Below are 20,401 nucleotides of genomic sequence, written 5' to 3'. Positions count from 1 at the left end.
AAGTAGAAAAATAGGGACCACATTGGTGGGAAGGTAACAGCGCTCTGTGCACCTTTGGCACTGAGTCATGCCAGCCACATGACCACAGAGACGTCTTCGGACAGCGCTGGCTCTTCGGCTTTGAAACGGAGATGAGCACTGCCCCCTAGAGTCGGGAACGATTAGCACGTATGTGCAAGGGGAACCTTTACCTTTACCTGTAGTTAAATAATACGAAAGCAGCATTTCCTTGCTTGGAATACTATTCGATTTTTGACCAGCCCAGGCATTAAAGTCATTAAATCAATCAAATAAACAGAATGTAATGCAAGGGCAGCTTTCCTTTACGATTCAGAAAAGAATATGGTCAACCATCATACTTAACACTCACATTTTTGTGGGGAAAGGCAGAATAAAAGAAACATACAATATAGCACATAAGAAATATGATTTTAAAAACCTGTAGAATTGTAGAGGTTGTACAAGGGCTAGGAAGTTAATGTTCATGAAAACCAGCAGAAGACTTGTTTTGCTAACTGGCATCAAAGTGCATTACAATAGGAATGGCTGGTAGTCATGAAGCAAACCATGTCAAGGGCAACGTATCTCCAACATTTTCCAATACTACATTCTTCCAGGATCTACTAATGCCACCAGTCTCTTTTCATGCCCCTCCTCTTGGAGAGAGATCTAACAAACGACCATACAGAATCTTGCCATATATTATTTCAATATCCCTCTCCCACACTAATCAGAAATTGCATCTCCTAAATAATAATAACTTTATTGTCATTGTACGTGTATACACAGGATACCCATACAATGAAATTCACTTAACACCCAAAGACCAGGTCCAACACACATAACAATCCCCAAACACACTCCCACCTCCACAAATTCCCCACTCTTAAACCACCCAAACATCCACACAACAGACCAAGTAATGCTGTCCAACAGCTTCCTTTAGTGCAATTATAGCTCTAGGATAAAAACTATTCAGAAAGCATGTGGTCCGAGTTTTAATTGTTCTGTATCTTCTGCCAGAAGGCAACAGTCCAAACAGTCCTGTACCTTAGTGCAGTGTTTCTTGACCTTAAAAACATCTAGAGTTATTCCCCAGCTGTGCTGGAAATCCAGACATCTTAAAGTTGGCAAGGTTGAGAAACACTGCTCTAGAAGACAATATTTGCAGCTCAAGGTTGAACCGTGGTGCTCTATGAACTTGGTTATTTTCAGTGGCACTGATGACGTTACCTGGTTGGGTAATGAAATGTCTACATGAAAACAACTAAGCTCAGAGAGCACCAAGGACCTACAATCACAGCTCTTAAGTACTTCTGGAGAAGTGTTTCAACTTTTGCAGACTTTTTGTCTCTTTCTCTTCTTATAGTCTCCCATACTCTGCACGACTAATCACAGTTTTATGCAAGTTCCAAGCAATACAGACTTCATCTGCATCGTAAGAATCCCAGTTTTATTCTTCGGAATCTGAATCAATGTGGTCCAAGGTTTGACATATGTCCTGTTCCATATTCAACAGCTAAGGCTCCACTTCACATGGCAGATTAATTTTGAGAAATCCACTGCAGCGTACGTGATCTCCTGTGCATGTTACAAATGAGCATTTGTCTGTTTCACTAACAGAAATTTTGATGGACATTTTAAAACCTTTGAAGAAGAAGAAAAAAATAGGCCTAAAACTAAAGTGTAACAGGATCAGGAGGAAAACAAAGTTTAGGTCAAAGTTGTGCTCTCCATTTATTATTCTCTTCCTTGATTGAACATCCCCTTCAGGAGATTTACTGTTTTCCTCTGAACTGGTGAAATATAATATCCGCTGTAGCCTCGAAATTTAACATCTAATTGAACATAATTGAGTTCAAATGGCTTCAGCATCTAGGATAATAATCTGGGTTTTCTATAAACATTTTTTTTTTCAAATTGGATCCTACTAGACCACTAACTTCTGGATTCTGCTCAATTCGTGCCTACAGGTTTTATGAGTTTCTTTACCTGTCTTCTAGAAACCCAATGTATAAAACTCAATTTTCTCCTCAAGCAATTTATCTACTGCTATCCAAGTTTATTTTAGCACCAAAGTTTTCACTGCATTAAATGTAGACCGAAAAGGTTATTTTTTTTTTTAAATTCTTTTTCATTTTGAATGCATATTTTGTAAGGTCACGATGTTCTCAATGAATTACCAACACGCTGTTTGGTCCCAGTAACATCCTGCCCATTGTTCCTGCTCTTTTCAATAACCGGCTCAATAAGCTGCTGAAAAATACTTTGTATAATACAACTGTGCTGTAGAAATAATGTTTGTCTCTGTCATTATGTTTTACATTCAATCAATTTACAAATGTTGTTCTGTTCCCTTCTTATGCCAGCATTCCTTACAGCATCCCTGAGCAGAAACTCAGCGATCAATACTGTGTCTGCTGAAAACAATAGGACATAACAAATGAATAATTTTATTTACAATAAAAGCCCTACTCCGCAAATGGATTCTATTAATGTTCAAATTCATTTTTCATGCATTAACCCAGGACGAAAACAAGGACTTCATAGATAGCTACATTTGGAGGCGGGGGGCGGGGGGGGAAGAGGGAGCAGTTATGAAACACCAGTTTAATAGAAGAAAAAAATATTGAATTTTCTCTCCTCTCCAGCCTTTATTTTTTGCTGATTCCTCATGACCGAGCAACAGCTCTTTGGGCTAATGACCATCTCAATTTTTGCAGCCCAGATATGGTATGCATAAGGTTAATTGATGAAATCTATTACATCACATCCCATGGTGAAGCTTGACTAACACAGACCTCAAATTAGGAATTAAAACCTACCACACACCCACTTCCTACCTAGTTGCTACATTAAAAAAAAAAAAAAACCCTCTTTCAAACTGCAAACTTCCCAACTTGTTAATAATACTGACAAGATGGGGAAAGGATGTTGTTCCACCCCGAATTTCACTGGATCAATGGGCAGCCATATAAATCTGATACATAAATAGAATAGAATAGATTTTTTTATTGACCAAGTGTGATTGGACACACAAGGAATTTGTCTTGGTGCATACACTCTCGGTGTACATAAAAGAAAAGATACATTCGTCAAGAATCATAAGGTACAACACTTCATGAAAGTCATAGGGTACAAATAAGCAATCAGGAAACAATATCAATATAAATTGTAATGATACAAGCAAGAAAGTTACAGTCATACAGTCATAAGTGGGAGGAGATGGGTGATAGGAATGATGAGAAGACTAATAGTAATAGTAATGCAGCCTTAGTAAATAGTTTGACAGTGTTGAGGGAATTATTTGTTTAACAGAGTGATGGCATTCAAGAAAAAAACTGTCTTTGTGTCTAGTTGTTCTGGTATGCAGTGCTCTATAGCCTCGTTTTGAGGGTAGGAGTTGAAACAATTTATGTCCAGAATGTGAGGGGTCTGTAAATATTTTCACAACCCTCTTTTTGACTCGTGCAATATACAGGTCCTCAATGGAAGGCAGGTTGGTAGTAATTGTTTTTCCTGCATTTCTAATTATCCTCTGAAGCAGTGGTGAAACGTAAAATTTGTTACTACCGGTTCTGTGGGCGTGGCTTGGTGGGGGGGGTGTTAATATGACTGAGTGGGCGTGACCAACTTTTTTTTTTTTTTTTTTACTTTTAAAACCATTTTTTCTACAACCTCTTCGGCTGAAGAGGTTGTAAAAAAATGTTTTTAAAGTCTCTGACGATCCCAGCTGACTTGCCTGATCGGCAGAGGCTTTTTTTTTTTTAAAGCCTCTGATGATCCCAGCTGAACTGCGCAATCATTAGAGGTTTTTTCTTTTACTTTCTTCGGCCAAAGAGGTTGCAGAAAAAATGCTTTTAAAAATAAAAATAAAAAGCCTCTGATGATTGTACGGCTCAGCTGGCCATTGGGGGAAGGCAGGGATTTTTGCTACCGGTTCTCTGAACCACCTGCCTCCATCACTACTGGATCAGGCAATCCGGTCCGAACTGGGAGCATTTCACCCCTGCTTTGTGTCTGTCTTATTGGGTTGCAGAACCAAACCAGACAGTACATTCTGGAGATCCAAGTTAAGATCCTGTGTGTGAGCCAAACCAGCAAACAGAATGCAAATGGCCCAAAGGTTTTATAAGCACTGCAAATGCTGAGTGCCAGAGAAGCTGACCATCTCCTGTTGATCTCCTGCATGACCATATTTGAGTTATTTTTAAGATCACATGGAAAAGTGAGGGACTTCCATATTATTGCCAAGCAAACTCTATGGTTGTGTCATCAGGAAGGAATCCAGCTCAACTCAAGTACATCTGGAGCTTTCAAATGGGAAAGGAGGAAAAAATGTTCAGATATCCACTTTTGCCAGACTATGGCCAGTTTGCTTGTTTTCAGAGAAATCCCATCTATTATAATTATAAGATTGCAATAGATGGGATTTCTCTGAAAACAAGCAAACTGACCACCAACAAAAACCATTGGTGAGAGATGTAGCGGTGCAGTGGTTAGAATGCAATATTGCAGGTTAATTCTGCCAACTGTCAGAAGTTTAATTCTTACGAACTCAAGGTTGACTTAACCTTCCATCCTTCCGAGGTTGGCAAAATGAGGATCCAGATTGTTGGAGGCAATATGCTGATTCTGTAGACTGCTTACAGAGGAAAGCATTATGAAGCATTATAAAGCATTATGAAGCAGTATATAAATCTAAGTGCTATTGCTATTGCTTAGTGGCAAGTTTTTAGAAAAAAATGAGAGTATTGGTTAGAATACAAATAAAAACTATGTAAGAACATGGCACACCTATAATAAAGACTAGGAGCTCTTATATTTTTCCAGTTTGTAGAAAAGGCAGGCATTTCAGAGATTTTTCTGTAAAGTAATTTTTCTGTAAAACCCTAATGTAAGGCATGAGTAGCATGAGAGCAGAAACTTTGAGAAATCTTAATATATAAGCAATACAAATCCCAATTTTCTTCAAGAACTTTTCTTGCTAGGACTAATGGACAGACAATTACAAAACATGTATGGACAATTGTTTTTGTGCATGGTAGGAGTAGCAAGGTGATTATATGCAGAAAGATAGAAAGGCTAAAATACTCAGAACAGAGAAATGGTTAATGAAGATGTCAGAATTTGCAAAGATGGCAAAATTGATTTGTTTGATCAGAGAAAAAAATAATAGATTTGTCAATGGCTGGAAATAGACTTTTTGCTGTTGAATGATTAGGAAAATTAGAATATGGAAAGAAGGGAATCATGATGCAACTGAGAGGATAAAATATAAATGCATTTATAACTGGTATAAGAAAGACTGGAAGATATTATTTTATACTGTTTCTTTCTCCCTTTTCTTTTCTTTCTTTATCTTTTTTCTTTTTTTTCTTTCTTATTTTCTTATTCCTTTTTTACTTTCTTTTTTCTTTGTTACCGGTATTATTTTTGCTTTGTAAAACACTTATTTACTAAAAAGTATTTTTTTAAAAAAAAATCCAATGTTCTCCAGAGAAATATATTAAGTTAAGTCATAGCTGTTACAAATATGGAATGGAAACTTATTAAAGTATATCTAAAGTAAAAAAAAAATAAAAATAGGTGGCCATAAAGCGATATATATTTCTTAGGTAAGAAACAGAAATATCTATTTTTGAGATTTGTTGAACATTTAAACCAATCATCTCCATGCTGACTGGGAATTATTTAAATTGCAGTTGAAGAAGGTTATTTTACCACAAGAAAAAACTGGATTTAAATTATTCTTATAGGTCTTCTAGTCCAATACCCTGCTTAGACAGGAAACCCTACACCACTTCAGACAAATGGTTATCCAGCATCTTCCTAAGAATTTCCAGTGTTGTAGCATTCACAACTTCTGGAGGCAAGTTGTTCCACTGATTAATTGTTCTAACTGTCAGGAAATTTCTCCTTAGTTCTAAATTGCTTCTCTCTTTAATTAGTTTCCACCCATTGCTTCTTGTCCTACCCTCAGGTGCTTTGGAGAATAGCTTGACTTGAATAATAAAATATTCCCTAGGTTTCATTCAACACCATTCATCTCCCAACTATATAATTTTTAAATCAAATCCATTCTTTTATTGGTCATACTTGAAGCACATACCTTTGGGATACAGCAATCACTCTGTGGTTTTTACAGCTCTGCTTCATTTTATTTATTACAATTCTCATTTAGTCTTTATTCAACAAGCAAGTTCAAGCACATCTTGAAGTTCAGATACTCAATAAAAGGTCTCTTAAACATCTTCTACCTGTCCACCAAATCCCTCAAGCACACAAAGAAGTTCAGAGTTTCTCTCTAAAATATATTTCAAACAAGCAAGCTTTGGTTTTTGACCTTCTCGGATTAAGGGATTGTTATCACAGGATAATGGCTGTGTAAACAAGCCTAGCTTGACTACTGAGGCATCTGAAACTCCACTATTCCCTCAGAGGTCCTTCTCAGTCTGTACAGTATTTTCTTGTTTATATAAGTCTTGTCTTTCAGAAACCCTTAAATACATCTGTGGCTGAGACAACGTCAGACAACAAGGAAATAATGAATTATTATTAAATTGGCATGAAGACAAGGAATCAGGCAGTCAGAATATAGATTTAAGGGGCATACATCCAAATTCTGGATTAGCCCAAAGGCCTACTGTATTTTGTTCACCTAGGATCTTTCTCACATAGTTATTGAGATTATTGTACCACAAACAAGATATATGGACAGTTAATATTCAGTTGTCATTTAGAAATAGGCATTCCCAAGGCTTGAACTTCCAATTGTGATTAGTTGCCACTGAGTTATCATGGCGAGTGATCACTAACAGTCTTATCATCCAGTCATTTCCTTCTTCCCATCCCAATAATATCACATATACTAGTAATTTATCCATGCATTGTGGTTCCTGTCTGCTTGTCATCTGACACTCAGCTTCCTTCTTCATCCTGTTGATTCTTTGAGGACAGTCAGGAAGGAAAAAAACGGTGGGGTCCTTAATGTTCTCTGAGCTTGGTTGCTTTCTTGCAGACATTTCTGCAAGTAGCTGACATCATCAGTGCTGGTGTACGATTGATGATGTTATATAATTGGGCAATGAAACATTTGCAAAAAAAAAAAAAACCCACCAAATTCAGACAGCATCAAGGACCTTATCGTTCAACCCTGAACTATAAAAATTCTCTTCTAAGAGAAGAAACTGGATGCAGATAGAATTTTTCTTATGGCTTCCAACTCCAATCACGTAGGATTGTAACTGACAAGGGCAATTAATGCATATGCAACAGCCTCTTCTTGTCAATGTTTTTTTTTTTTTCAACATGGGGATAATGAAAGATGAACATGATTAATTTTCTCTCACATAGGGACCAAAATTCCTGAGCAGGACTCATTTAGAGCCCTCCATAAAGCCATAGTGTGGTTCCAGTTTCAAAAGCCAGCAAAAATGAACCAGTACCACAAAACTAATACAGAATCACAAGTTCAGGGAGCTAAAATAAATGCTGTCTAGTTTATAGATATGGGAGAGAAAGAAATAAAATGAACACCATAAAAGAGAAAAGAAATCAAACCTGGGAATTGGAAAACAGGTCAAACAAGATCATTTATGAATCCAAAATTACACACACTGGCTAGATTGGATTTTCAAGCTATTTGTTTAAATCAAATATACCTAATTGAATTTGGAGATGTATTAACCCCAGTGTTGTTACAAAGGAAATACATGATTGAATGTGCAGGCTTATCAACTGGAGAAAGAGAAAGTCTTAATCAATAAAATGTGTATGCGCATATTAAACATTATGATGACATGAGAGCAACCAAGGGGGACCATGGGTGTATGCTAAATTTTAGTCTCCTTCCTTGGAGCTGCTGATGTTTCCAGCAGTTCATGCTAGCTAGGCAGCCTTCCCAGAACATGGCTCACTTTATGAATAATCCCCCGGCCTAAATGTCTGCCCCTCCTCTTTGGAAACCTGAATATTTCAAAACACACGAGTTAATTAACCTGACATCTGAATTGAATCAGCTTTTAAAGCCATTCCTTTTGTCTGCAACTTACAGAAATTCAAATATGTTAATATTTCATTGTCTACTAGGAAACAGATATATATTAAAAGGCATTCTCTAAGTGAGTCAGACCCAAGTAGATAAAATTACTGCTGTAAAATATAGGAAATATATTCCCTGTCAAGTCAGGCAAATGTTCCTTTATGGTTATCTTCTCCTGGCTTGCAAACACTTTATTTACTTACCAAGTTCTGCTTTAATCAGGGTAGTACCCATCCAGCAAACATCTACTGAACTGTATGTATATCGCGTGGGCAAAACCTCAATCTTTATTTATTTATTTTTTACACATACATAGTGTATACCCTTTATTCTCTCCCCATCCCTTAATTTGTCTCTCTTAGTTAAATGCTGGGAAGGATGCTTTTTCTTTAAGTAAACACTTACTCAACAGTGCATATTGTAATGCATGCATTATTACAAATTGAAACATACTAAACACTCACACACATGTGATTACACAGTTCAACTTTTTTTTTGTCTGTTAAAATAAACAGGTGGATTCAATTTGCTTTAAAGATTCATCAATGCATTAAAAACTAATGTAAAATCGTCCATATTGTAGTCTAATTGGGAAGCATGTATCACTCTGCATTGTTTACTGAGGTCCAAAGTTTAGCTTTTAAAACAAGATGCCTGCCAGCTATTGTATGATTACATTTACTTATACATTTGTTTGTTAAATTTTTGTGCTGTCAAATCCACACGGACTCAAAGCAGCTTACAATCCATATAAAACAAGATAATCATCCACAGTAATAATTTACATCATGACGGCTATAAGATCTTCAAATTTAAACATTAAAATGCACACAGTGAGATGAAAAACAGCCAACGACTTGACTAAATCTATAAATACCTTATGTCATACTATCAATTCATATTATCACTTCCATTCTGGATAACCAAGGACCAAAACCCCTCCAGAACAATTCCATCCTTATTGCTTTTCAGAAGCCCTATTTCATGAAGGATAATCAATACTCAATGGAAGGTTATTCTATTCCATTATAGAGAACAACCTTTTTGGATCACTCCAAAGGCCTAAATTATTTTGATTCCATAATGGTCAATCAAGTATGCCATGAATAAACCATAAGGCAGCAAGCAGAAGCAAAACCCTCTGTAACCATGATGTTCTCCAGAAATTGGCCCTGAGAGAAAAGTGTTTTCAATGTAAGAAGTAATGTATGGTCATCATAATTGGCAGCTATTGACAGCCATATCAATAGTTCCTAGGCTAATGAAGTTCATCACTATTGGAAAGATCACTGTTTTTCAACTATGCGTTCGATTTCTTTATAAATATGGGCTCTGAGATTCCAGTGCTATAAAATGAACCACCATCCATTATCCTCAGCATCTATTAGACATAATAATTAAACACATCTAGATGAAAGGGGGAGAGTTCAACAGACAGAGGAAGTGCTGCTAGGGTTCTCTAGATGTTTATATGGGCCACTGTTTCCAACTGTGCTATTTTTTGCAGTCACCAGCTGAAGATCAGTGTAAGACAGTGTTTCACCACCTGGACCATTTGAAGACCTGTGGATTTCAACTCCCAGAATTCCTCAGTCAGCAAAGCAAATGTATAGACTTATTGGAGAGAGAATTCCATACATTTGGAGGGTGCTTGTTTTAGCACCTTTAACTGATCGATTGTGCTTTGCAGGTTTAACGCTAACTTTCGTACACAAAAAGCTAGCTTGGATCTAAACAAAGGAACCAACCCACCCATTAGGTTTGAGCAGTATCTTTTCTATCTGAGATTTCATGTCATATTTCAGGACCCAAATCTCTCAAGACAATTATTAGTCCGTGTGCACCTTTTCATACCTAGGAAGTTTTTTAGGCCAGGTTCAGCTATTTGTCTGCCGAGACCAACATTTCTCACTCTGAGAACTTTCTAGGAACTCAAGCAAAGGACTCTTTCATTATATGCTTCTAGATATCTAAGATTGATCCTAGGACTTTCTGGCATAAGAACATATGACTTACTGTTGAGCCTTGGTTGTTCCTTCAAAAAGCCATTGCTCACCTGGGAAATTAGCCATTCCAGCTGAATTTGTCCCTCATACGTACCGAAACCCACAAAAGTCTAATTTCTGGTCTAATAATGCAACAATTAAAACAGAGAGGATCTTTGAAGCACAGTCAACTCCTTTTTCAAAAATGCTAAATGCCTGTTTATTTATATATCTCCCTTTGGTGAAAAGATCAGGAGAAAAATCACCTCTTTGGTCACCGTTGCTAAGCAACCTCTTTCAAAAGTTCTGCAACACTGATCAAGCATATTATGTTCCACTGACTGGCTTCAGAATAAATATGAGTAACATCTTACCTGTTCTTCTTCAAGAAGCGAGGAAAGGTGCCCACTTCCAGGCAGATAGCCAGAGATCCAAAGCCATCTGTTATACTTGATACTTCTTAACCAGAAGGAAAAAAAAGGATACGGCCTGGGACCACAGGTTTCCTGTTCACAAGTGCAAAAGACAGCTCTGTCTTCAGAAACACAAGAGAAGGCTTGATGAGATGTTGTCCAAAACGGAGCGACATGGTCAGCCCTTTTATGTCCAAAATCTGTGGAAGAGAACGTTGGAAAATTTAATTTTATCTCATTTTATCATGCAAGCAAGATCACTGATAGGATATTTTCAATTACCGAAGCTTAACACTTTTTTTATTGTTCTGTTCTTTTTTTTCTTTTCTTTTGCATTTCCCTGCTTGAATCTTCTCAAAGAAACATCTGTGTCTTGGGCAAGTGAACATTAGTTTGCAAGTTTTTCATCAGTGTATCTCCGTGCTAATTGGACATGTTTGATGTTTGCTAGAGGATGGCTGAGTAAACAATCACAAGCTTCCCTGTAGGAAAAAAATACCATTTTTAAAAAAGAAAATTAATACAATTATTGTATGATTGTTGATGTCTGCAAATTGCCTAGAAATAATTTGTATCCTAAAGGGAAAGATATAGAGAACTGATGGTCTTGTCCACCGTAGTTTCTTAGTGTGAAATAATTTATCTAACTGGTCCTTCATTTTTCACTTTCTACTTTAACAGGGCCGTATCTGGGTTGCCAAAATCAAGAAAGGCCATTAGTAAGCAGCAAAGAAATAGAACATAGAACATCACAGTCAGAAGGGACCTTGGAGGTCTTCTAGTCGAACCCCCTCCACAAGCAGGAGACCTTATACCATCCTAGACAAATGGCTGTCCAGTCTCTTCTTGAAAACCTTCAGTCATGGAGCACCCACAACTTCCAGAGATAAGCTGTTCCACTGATTAACTGTTGTCACTTTAAAGAAAAATAAAGAATACCTAACCATTTATTGACATTTAATGATTGTTAGCACTTTTCCAGCTCACATTTGGTCATCTTGAACTAGCCACTCCTTAGAGCCCTGATGGCGAACCTATGGCACGTGTGCCATAAGCGGCACACGGAGCCATTTGCCTGGCACGCCAGCTCAGCTCCGGCACCAACCAGCTGATTTTCGGGCCTTCTGGGCCCACCAGAAGTAGAGAAACAGGCTGTTTCCTGCCTCCAAAGGGCCTGGGGGTAGGGTGGGGAAGGCCTGTTTTTCTCTCACCTGGCTCCAGATCTTCTCTATGCATCTGGGGAGGGTGAAAACAGCCTTCCCCACCCCCTCGGAGGCCCTCTCTAGGGGACAGCAAAAAACATCACTTCCTGTACAACTGGAAGTTGGGAAACAGGCCATTTCAGGCCTCCAAAGAGGGGGGGAAGGCTGTTCTCACCTTCCGCAAATGCACAGAGAGGATTTGGAGCCAGGTGAGAAAGAAAAATGGGCCTACTGGGCCATCACGTGCCAGGAGCGGGGGTGGGCGGGGAGGGGGGGTTGGCGCACATTTGTGGGGCTGGGGCGCATAGAATTATTGATGTGGGCACCCACGTGCGCAAACCTCCCCCGCCCACCCCTTCCTGGCACGCGATGGCAAAAAGGTTAGCCATCACTGCCTTAGAGGATGACACCTTTAGCAGGGTCACCAACAGAACTTACAAGGTAGGCAAGTTCACTGAGGAGCAGGGTGTCTTGAAAATGACCAGACCCTAAACCATGCAAGGTGATAATCAGCATCTTGAGATCAGTCAGGAATTGCAATCAAACTACTAGACTAGGTGTCAGGAGACATAGGTTCTACTCTTCTTTTAAGCACTAAAGCCAACTGGGTAATTTGGGGCTAGTCATTATTTTTTTCAGTCCTAGTCCAGGAAGTCAGAAATCATTCTGGGCAAAGGTAAAAGAAAAACACTTCTACAACATTACCAAAAAAAACCCTGCATGGTCCTGTCCATGAACTTACCAGGAACTAGAACTAATTTTATTTTTTTTAAAAAAAATTAGCACTTGAATTGCACCTGGAAACTGTCTGGCAACCAATGCAGTTGCCAGAGATGAGGTGTTGTTACACAGGCAGCCTAGGTCACTGCATGCTGAACCAATTTGACCTTCTGATGGGAGAAATTAAAATTTGTCATCGTTGGGCAGAGTTTCTATGATAAAAATAAATGTTTTCCAATAATGATGTTTTTCTTTTAAACAATACCTATTCTGGCAACTGATACACCATTTAAACAATGAGAGAAAGATATACCTAACTTTCTATGGCAAGGGGAAAAAAAAACAAGAATAAGTATATTCTTTTGAATCATCATTTTTGTATCTACATGTATCAACAAGTTCCAAATTATCCATTAACTTTTTTTAAAAATAAAATCCTTTGGTAATATCTCCTGCGCATTGTTAGCATTTTTCCCCAAAAGTTCCATCTTTTTGTGGAGAAATACTCCATTCCAATCCCTGAGGAGACATCAATGTTCAAACATAAAACCCAATAATTTATCCATAAATTATTGGTGTTCTCTGAGCTTGGTTGTATTCTTGCAGATCTTTCATTACCAACTAGAAAAACTTCAGTGCTAGAAGGGACTGCAATTCGCTCTCTGTTTATATACAGTGGCTTGCCCCCTCAGTGTTCATGGAAGTGTAATCCCTTCCCTTCTAGCACTGAATATGTTACCTAGTTGGGTAATGAAATGTTTGCAAGGCAAGAAATTTCACCAATCTCAGAGAGCACCAATTCCATAGATCAACCCTGAGCTACAAATAGCATTCATAAGTTGTTTATAAAATATTGTTTTATATTCATTTGGAGGCATAAATTCCCAATATCAAAGTCTTAACCCTCTCTACATTAACATCCACCCTAATATATGTCATAATCTTCAGTTAGTATAAGTTTTGGAAATAGTTGGAGATTTATATTCAAAACAACTCATTTTTTCCCAGTTCTTCTGAGATAAATTCTTCTCTCAGGCTTTGTGACTTAAACATTTAACATCTTTTTTCCAAATATGTGTTTATTGTAAGCAAAATCACATATTGTTCTAACTGTTTCAGATAATGATTTTTTTTTTCTCTTTTGGGAAGCATTTGCCCCGCTTATATTCCATGTTAAGCATTTCTAATCCATAGTTAGGCCAAGATTTAACTGCTGTGCAGCCTTAATGGACATCTGACCAACATAAGCCTCACTTTCTTAAACATCTTTGGATTTAATTACTTTACAATCTAAGAAAGATATTCTGAATGGCAATGAAAATTAAAGACTCTTGTGAAGGGCCTTCTTTTTAAAATTAAGAAGGGAAACAACATTTTAAAGGATTTTAATTTAAAAGCAAAAAGCTGAACAAGATCACGATCCAAGAAATTTTTAAATTGATAAAGGAGATAGTGTTTTTTTATGAAAGTACCTTTGAAAATAACAAAATTAAGTAGATGAACAGACCAGTTCTTTGTGGAAATGCTGATTGTTTATTTTTAAGGACAGTAAATAATTGGTGGATTTTACAAAACAAGAAGATAAGGATAATATGTACTAAACCATGAAAATGTAACTATGGAGAACTAATTGGAACTAAAGTGCTGAGCATAGCAAAGCAAAACAGAAAAAAAGGAGAAACGTTTTACTTTTATCAACATGCTTTCACTTTCTCACAATGGAAACCCAAGACAAGCTCCTAAATTAGAAGAAGGATACAAGGGTTCACTAGAACAACTTACAGATAAGGCATTTCACAAGATTCATTGCAGAAAGTATTGGAAGAATTTGGCAAAGAGATGACTGCAATGGTGTAAAAAGGAAATGGAAGAAGGATTTGCAGGATTTAAAAGAAAAAGTTGTGAAAGAAGAAGTTAAGAAGAGTAAAGTATCTGTAAGGCATCTGGCTGCAGACTTGAAACAAATTACTGACAAAGTGAAAGTTTTGGAAAGTATGAGTTATAAATAAAGAGACAGACAAAGGTTTGGACAAGTTGCCTTTATTGGAACTGAGTGTAAAAGAATCTTGTTTAAGATTGATAGCAATTCCAAGACAACATTAAGAAGATATCTCAGAAAAAGATTGCTATGTCTCTGAGATGACACTAAGGCACTAAGATTGATAAATTCCATGGAATTAATACACATTTTTTAAAATTAAGAAATGTTTCAAGGGATGTCACTTTATCAGGAGGGAGACAAGAGATCAAGTTTTACAGCAGCATTTCTAATACTAGACTGAGGACTGGAAATGCAGATGTAATTGTATTTAAGGAAATTCCAATTAAAACACTATGCAAGAAGGGAAAAAAGTATTTTTTTTCCCTGAAAAACTTAAAAAGAAGACTATTGATGGGATAAGTTGGAAGGGATATTTTCACTTTTGAACCATAGAGACTCAGACTGCAATCTCTGTAGATTTTTTTTCCCAAGATTTTAGAGTAGAATTGAAGAAAATACAAATGGAAGTGACAATGACAGGAGAGACCAAATAAATATCACAACAGATGCAAGACAGTGAAAAGAATTCCACGTTGGGTGCTGCAGGTACATAAATTATGATGTAACTTTACAGAGAGACGGCAAAATATAAATGTATCTATAGCTACTGTCAAGAATATGAAAACACACTTCTTTACAATTTCTCTTTTCCTATTCTATCATTTTGTTTTCTACTTCTTTTTCTGGGTTTTTTTCCCACTAAGTATTTTTATTATCTGTCATGGTTTTACCATTATTTTACCATTATTTAATTGAAATTGTCTAATTGAAATTAAATAATTTCAATTAAAAATATTTAAAAAAAAAACAATTTGACCTTCTGGATGGTCTTCAAAGGCTACCACTTAGAGCAAATTGTAGAGAGGCAATTGTGAAGTGACAAAGACAAGAATGACTGTGACAGTACATCCTGGACCAAGAGAAGTTGCAATTGAAGCCCAAAATGCAATTGGACAATATGGGCCCCTGATGTTTAAGCAGAAGGTGAGAATCCAGGAGAACTCCCAAAGAACAAAGCAAGTTGACAAAGGGAAATTCAACCCTATCCAAAACTAGAAGAAGGTGATCTCTGGAGTGAAAAAGCTAATTAAACAACCCATTTCCTCCTAGCACAATCTTGATTTATAACTTGGCTGATGCTCAGTTAGAGTTCAGTTATAAACTATGAAGGAGGAGCATGGTGGGGTCATGTGGTTAGGATGCTGGGTTGAGGATCAGCAAGTCCGTGTTCAAGACCTGAGTGCTGCTGTGTGATCGGGTGAGCTCCCAACATTTGCTCCAACTCCTGCTGACTCAGCAGTTTGAAAGTGTGCAAGTACTATGTGCAAGTGAGCCTTGATAGTACAGGGGTTTAGTGCACCCTGTTATTAACACAGCTGCCTGCAATTTCTGCTGGTTCGAATCTCTCCAAGGCTCAAGGTTGACTCAGCCTTCCATCCTTTCTAAGGTAGGTGAAATGAGGACCCAGTTTGTGGGGGCAATAAGCTGACTTTGTATAAAATATACAAAAGAATGAAGGCTATTGCTTAACGCATTGTAAGCCGCCCTGAGTCTCCGGAGAAGGGCGGCATATAAATCAAATTTAAAAAAAAAAATTGTGTAGATTGTAGCTTGCCTTGAGAAGTTATGGGGGACTTCATCACGGGAAGTTTTCAAGAAGAGATTGGACTGCCATCTGTAGAAAAGGTGTAGGGTCTCCTGCTTGCGCGGTAGGTTGGACTAGATCCATGATGGAGAACCTATGGCACACGTGCCAGTGGTGGCACGCAGAGCCCTCTCTGTAGGTATGTGCGCCGTTGTCAGCTGCTCTTCCTGGTTCTGTACCGCGCATGTGTGCTGGCCAGCTGGTCCGGCGCATATGCGCACCAGCCAGCTGCTCTCTTCTGGGTTCTGGTGCACGCATGTGTGCCGGCCAGCTGGTCAGACCAGCATACGTGCGACGGAACCCAGAAGAGCAGCTGGCTGCCGCCCACATGTGCACCGGCCAGCTGCTCTCTTCCAGGTTCCAGTGCTCTGGCGCACATGCACATGCATGTGCACATGCACACACACACATTCCAGTTTCAGCACTCAGTGCCGAAAAGGTTAACCATGACTGGACTAGATGATCTATGAGGTCCCTTCCAACCAACTCTGTTAATCTGTTAGGTCTGTTAGATAGATACATACCACTTCAGTGGGTATGGGGCAGAGTAGGTTTCGGCAGGTTCTGACCAGTTCTGGAGAACCGGTAGTGGAAATTTTGAGTAGTTCAGAGAACCGGTAGTAAAAATTCTGACTGGCCCCGCCCCCATCTATTCTCTGCCTCCCAAGTCCCAGCTGATGGGGAGGGAATGGAGATTTTACAGTATCCTTCCCCTGCCATGCCCAACAAGCCACGCCCAACAAGCCACACTCACAAAATTTGTAGTAAAAAATTTGAAACCCACCACTGGTATGGGGACATGAAAGAAGCCCCCAACCAGGTGCCCCCTGGGCAACATGAATGTTACTAGCTAATCCTTTTAACCCAGAAGTGCCCTGGGGCTGCCGCCAAAAAAGGCAAGCGAACTATGAAGGGGTAGCTAACATGGAATGTGGAATAACTACAAAATTAAAAATTGGGAAACGAGGGCACAAAGGTCATTTACTATCATTTATTTAACTAATATACAGAATAAATCATGACAAATGGTGGAATAGAAGAAATAGAAATTGGAATTAAAATTGCTGGAAGAAACATTCATGACTTAAAAATACCACATTGACTGTTGGAAGAAAGAGAAGAGTCCCTTGCTGAAGGTACAAGAAGATGGCCTGCTATTTAATATTATAGAAAAAAAAATCCACACCGTTATTGTGTCAGCATTATGATTCAGCAGTACCAACCCAATGCAAATAAGAAAGCGAAGCTGAAGTAGTAACAGACGTTATCTTCTTACATCCCACAGGAAATTCACAGGAATGGTGCCGGTAGCCATGAAATAATAAGATGTCTGATACTTGGGGAAAGACTGTGAGAGATCTAGACTACATTAGTGCAGAGACATCACAGTGACAACAAAGGTACATACTGACAAGGCCACTGTTTTTCCAGTTGTAACATATGATTGCAAAAGCTAGAATATCAGAAAAGCTGAACAAAGAGGAAATGATGCCTTTGAACAGTAGTTCTGGAAAAAAATGTTCAAAATAACTTGTACGACAGGAACAAAAATTCAATATTGGATTAAATAAAACTTCTCTGCCCACTGGAAGCTAAGAGTGAGGTACCTTGGAATATAATATAAAGGCAAGAGTCATTAAAAAAATTGAAGGCAATTGAAAGATGCCAAAGAAGACAAAAGTGACTAAACGACACTGATGTAGTATTACTGATAACATAAACAGATGCTTACAATAACTTAAAGAAACGGTTAATGACAGACAACAACAGAGAAATTACAGGATGTGTATCAAATCACAAAGAGCTAGAATCAACTCTTTGACTGAAGACTAAAAACAGAGATCAAAGAGAAAGAAACACCAAAGTTCTTAGTATATAGAAATAAAAGTTTACTCAAAGATTACTCAAATATAAAACAAAGGCTAAGCAAAACAAGAAGAATTACTCAGGTATATTTTAGTGATGGGTTTCTCCATTCTGCCTTGACACCTCAGGCAAAGCGGAGCAAGAGGAATAAGGAGCACCATATCAACTTCCCAATGTTGAGCTTGTCATTTTATTTGAGGAAGGCAATGTCAAGAGTCACAATGGTCTTGGACTGTACTTCAGTGTTGTTTAGATATCGTAGCATACGAGTGTCAAACTCATGGCATCACATTTCCGTCACGTGATGTTTCACGACGATTTTCCCTTCGCAAAGCTGGGGTGGGCGTGGCCTGTGTATGATGCATCTAGCCCACAGGATGTCAGTTTGTCACCACAGTTGTAGCAGAATACTGAAAACTGTCAAAGGCCACCCTACTTTAACTTCTACCTCATCTGGACTTCCAAGGGGGGAATATGGTAAACTGAAGACATCTTCACTAAAACAGAGTCACTCACAGGATCTCCACTGGTCCACCAGGGAGGATTAACCCCAGTGAACCAAAAGGCAATTTGAGAGTGATCTCTCCAGATCATCTCTCTACCATCCAAGGACAAAAATCCGATCTAATGTATGACTGCCAGAATGCATCAAGTTGTCAATGACACGGAAGATATCCATAGTTACCATGAAGACCATAAAGTCCTGAGCCACTCTAAACTGGGTTAGAGTTAGGGCTACTCACTATACAATATACAAGTAGGCTCCAATTTACGATCACAACTGTGCTCAAAATTACTGTTGTTAAGCGAGATATTTGTTAAGTGAGTTTTGCCCCCATTTGATGACCTTTCTTACCACAGTTGTTAAATGAATCACTGCAGTTGATAAGTTAGTAACCCGGTTGTTAAGTGAGTCTGACTTCCCCATTGACTTTGCTTGTCAGAAGGTTGCAAGACGGGACCACATGACCCTGGAACACTGCAATCGTCATAAATATGAGTCAGTGGCCAAGTATCTGAATTTTGATCACGTGATCATGGAGAGCTACAAAGGTCGTAAGTGTGAAAAATGATCATCAGTCACTTTTTTCAGTGCAGTTGTAACTTGTGAATGGTCACTAAATGAACTGTTGTAAGTTGAGGACTACCTGTATCAGATATTCTTCTGCAGAAGGATCAAGACATACTTCCCAACAGGAAGCACAGAAAATATTAGCAGCAGGTACCATGTAATTAGTTATACCAAATTCAGTATACTTGGTGGGAATGCGATGGGAATGCTCAGTTAAAAACACAGTAGGTGGGAAAGCCAATTCAGCTTTTAGAACTTTTAGCAGAAGCACTGAATCCTAGAGACGCCTCTGAACGAAAGGAATCTAGTCTAAAATACCTACAGGGACTCAGCTGACCTTCAAATTTTAGTGCAGCAATTCATCTTCTTGAGCTTGTCAAGATTTCCTAATGTCTGAAGAACTTTTTTCTCAAGAAAGCAAGCTAGAGTCTCTCACAAACCAGATTATTATGCCTCATAAACTCCAGCTATTCTGAGTACATAAATATATATATGTATATAATACACAAGCAGTCCTCAACTTACAATTACAATAGGGACTGGAAAATTTGTTAAAAAGAGGTGGGATTATTACATGAGCAGCATGTGATTGCATCCAATTTAACTATCTCTTTTGTCATTAAGTGAATAGCCACAGATCCTTATGTGAGACATCACATGACTGAGACTTATGACCTTCCCTGCTGTATTCTCTGTTGACTATGCTTGTCAGAAGGTAGAAAATGGCAATTACATGACCAAGAGGTGCTGAGAATGTCAAAAATGCGCAACCATTGCCAAATACCCAAATCATGATCAGGTGACTGTGGAAATGTTGCAATAGTCATAAGTGTGAGGACTTGTAATTTGCATAAGACACTTTTTTCAGCAGCTAAACAATCCTTAATGAATACTCATAAGTTGAGGACTATCTGTATGTATATAATGCTCATGATGCAAATACAGTTGTGGCCAAAATTGTGGAAACCTTTTGGGAAAAGTGTATTTTTAAGGTTTGATGTGTATTTTTGAGGTTTGATGGCTAATAAACTTTTTTTTTTTTTTGGAGTTTCAAGATAATCATATTCCACTGCTGGAATGGCCTGGGAATAGCCCAGACCTTAACCCAATTGAAAATCTATGGAGCCAACCAATAGTGGGTTGCAAAACCCATCGCTACTGGTTTGCTCATGCTTGTGCACGTGTGTCCAAGCTTCTGCGCATGCGCAGAAGCGTCCAGCGCGGGTGGGCAGAATCTCTCGCCGCCGCCGCTACCAGTTCGCCAATCCAGGTAGAACCGGTAGGAACCCACCACTGGAGCCGACTAAAGAAACTTGTTAGTCTGAAGCGACCCAGCAATAAAATCCAGTTAATAGAATCAATCATTCAATCTTGATTTCACATTATAACAGCTGCAGAACTAAAAGACTTGGT

At 38.3% G+C, this 20,401-nt stretch overlaps 1 protein-coding gene across 3 annotated transcripts in view; it reads right to left on the bottom strand.

Moving 5' to 3' along the window:
- The window catches only part of FHIT (fragile histidine triad diadenosine triphosphatase), a 1,529,913-nt gene that overhangs the window by 898,006 nt on the left and 611,506 nt on the right, over positions 1-20,401 (bottom strand). For all 3 annotated transcript variants that reach the window (XM_060684216.2, XM_087883753.1, XM_087883751.1), the window contains one exon: positions 10,516-10,642. In XM_060684216.2, coding sequence (XP_060540199.2) covers positions 10,516-10,618 — 103 coding nt within the window. In that variant the 5' untranslated portion in view covers positions 10,619-10,642. The remainder of the gene's footprint in view (positions 1-10,515; positions 10,643-20,401) is intronic.

The sequence above is a fragment of the Pantherophis guttatus genome, chromosome 2, assembly GCF_059756535.1.
Source record: "Pantherophis guttatus breed Tessera chromosome 2, ASM5975653v1, whole genome shotgun sequence".
Taxonomy (NCBI): domain Eukaryota; kingdom Metazoa; phylum Chordata; class Lepidosauria; order Squamata; family Colubridae; genus Pantherophis; species Pantherophis guttatus.
This window is presented reverse-complemented; position numbering and strand designations above follow the sequence as displayed.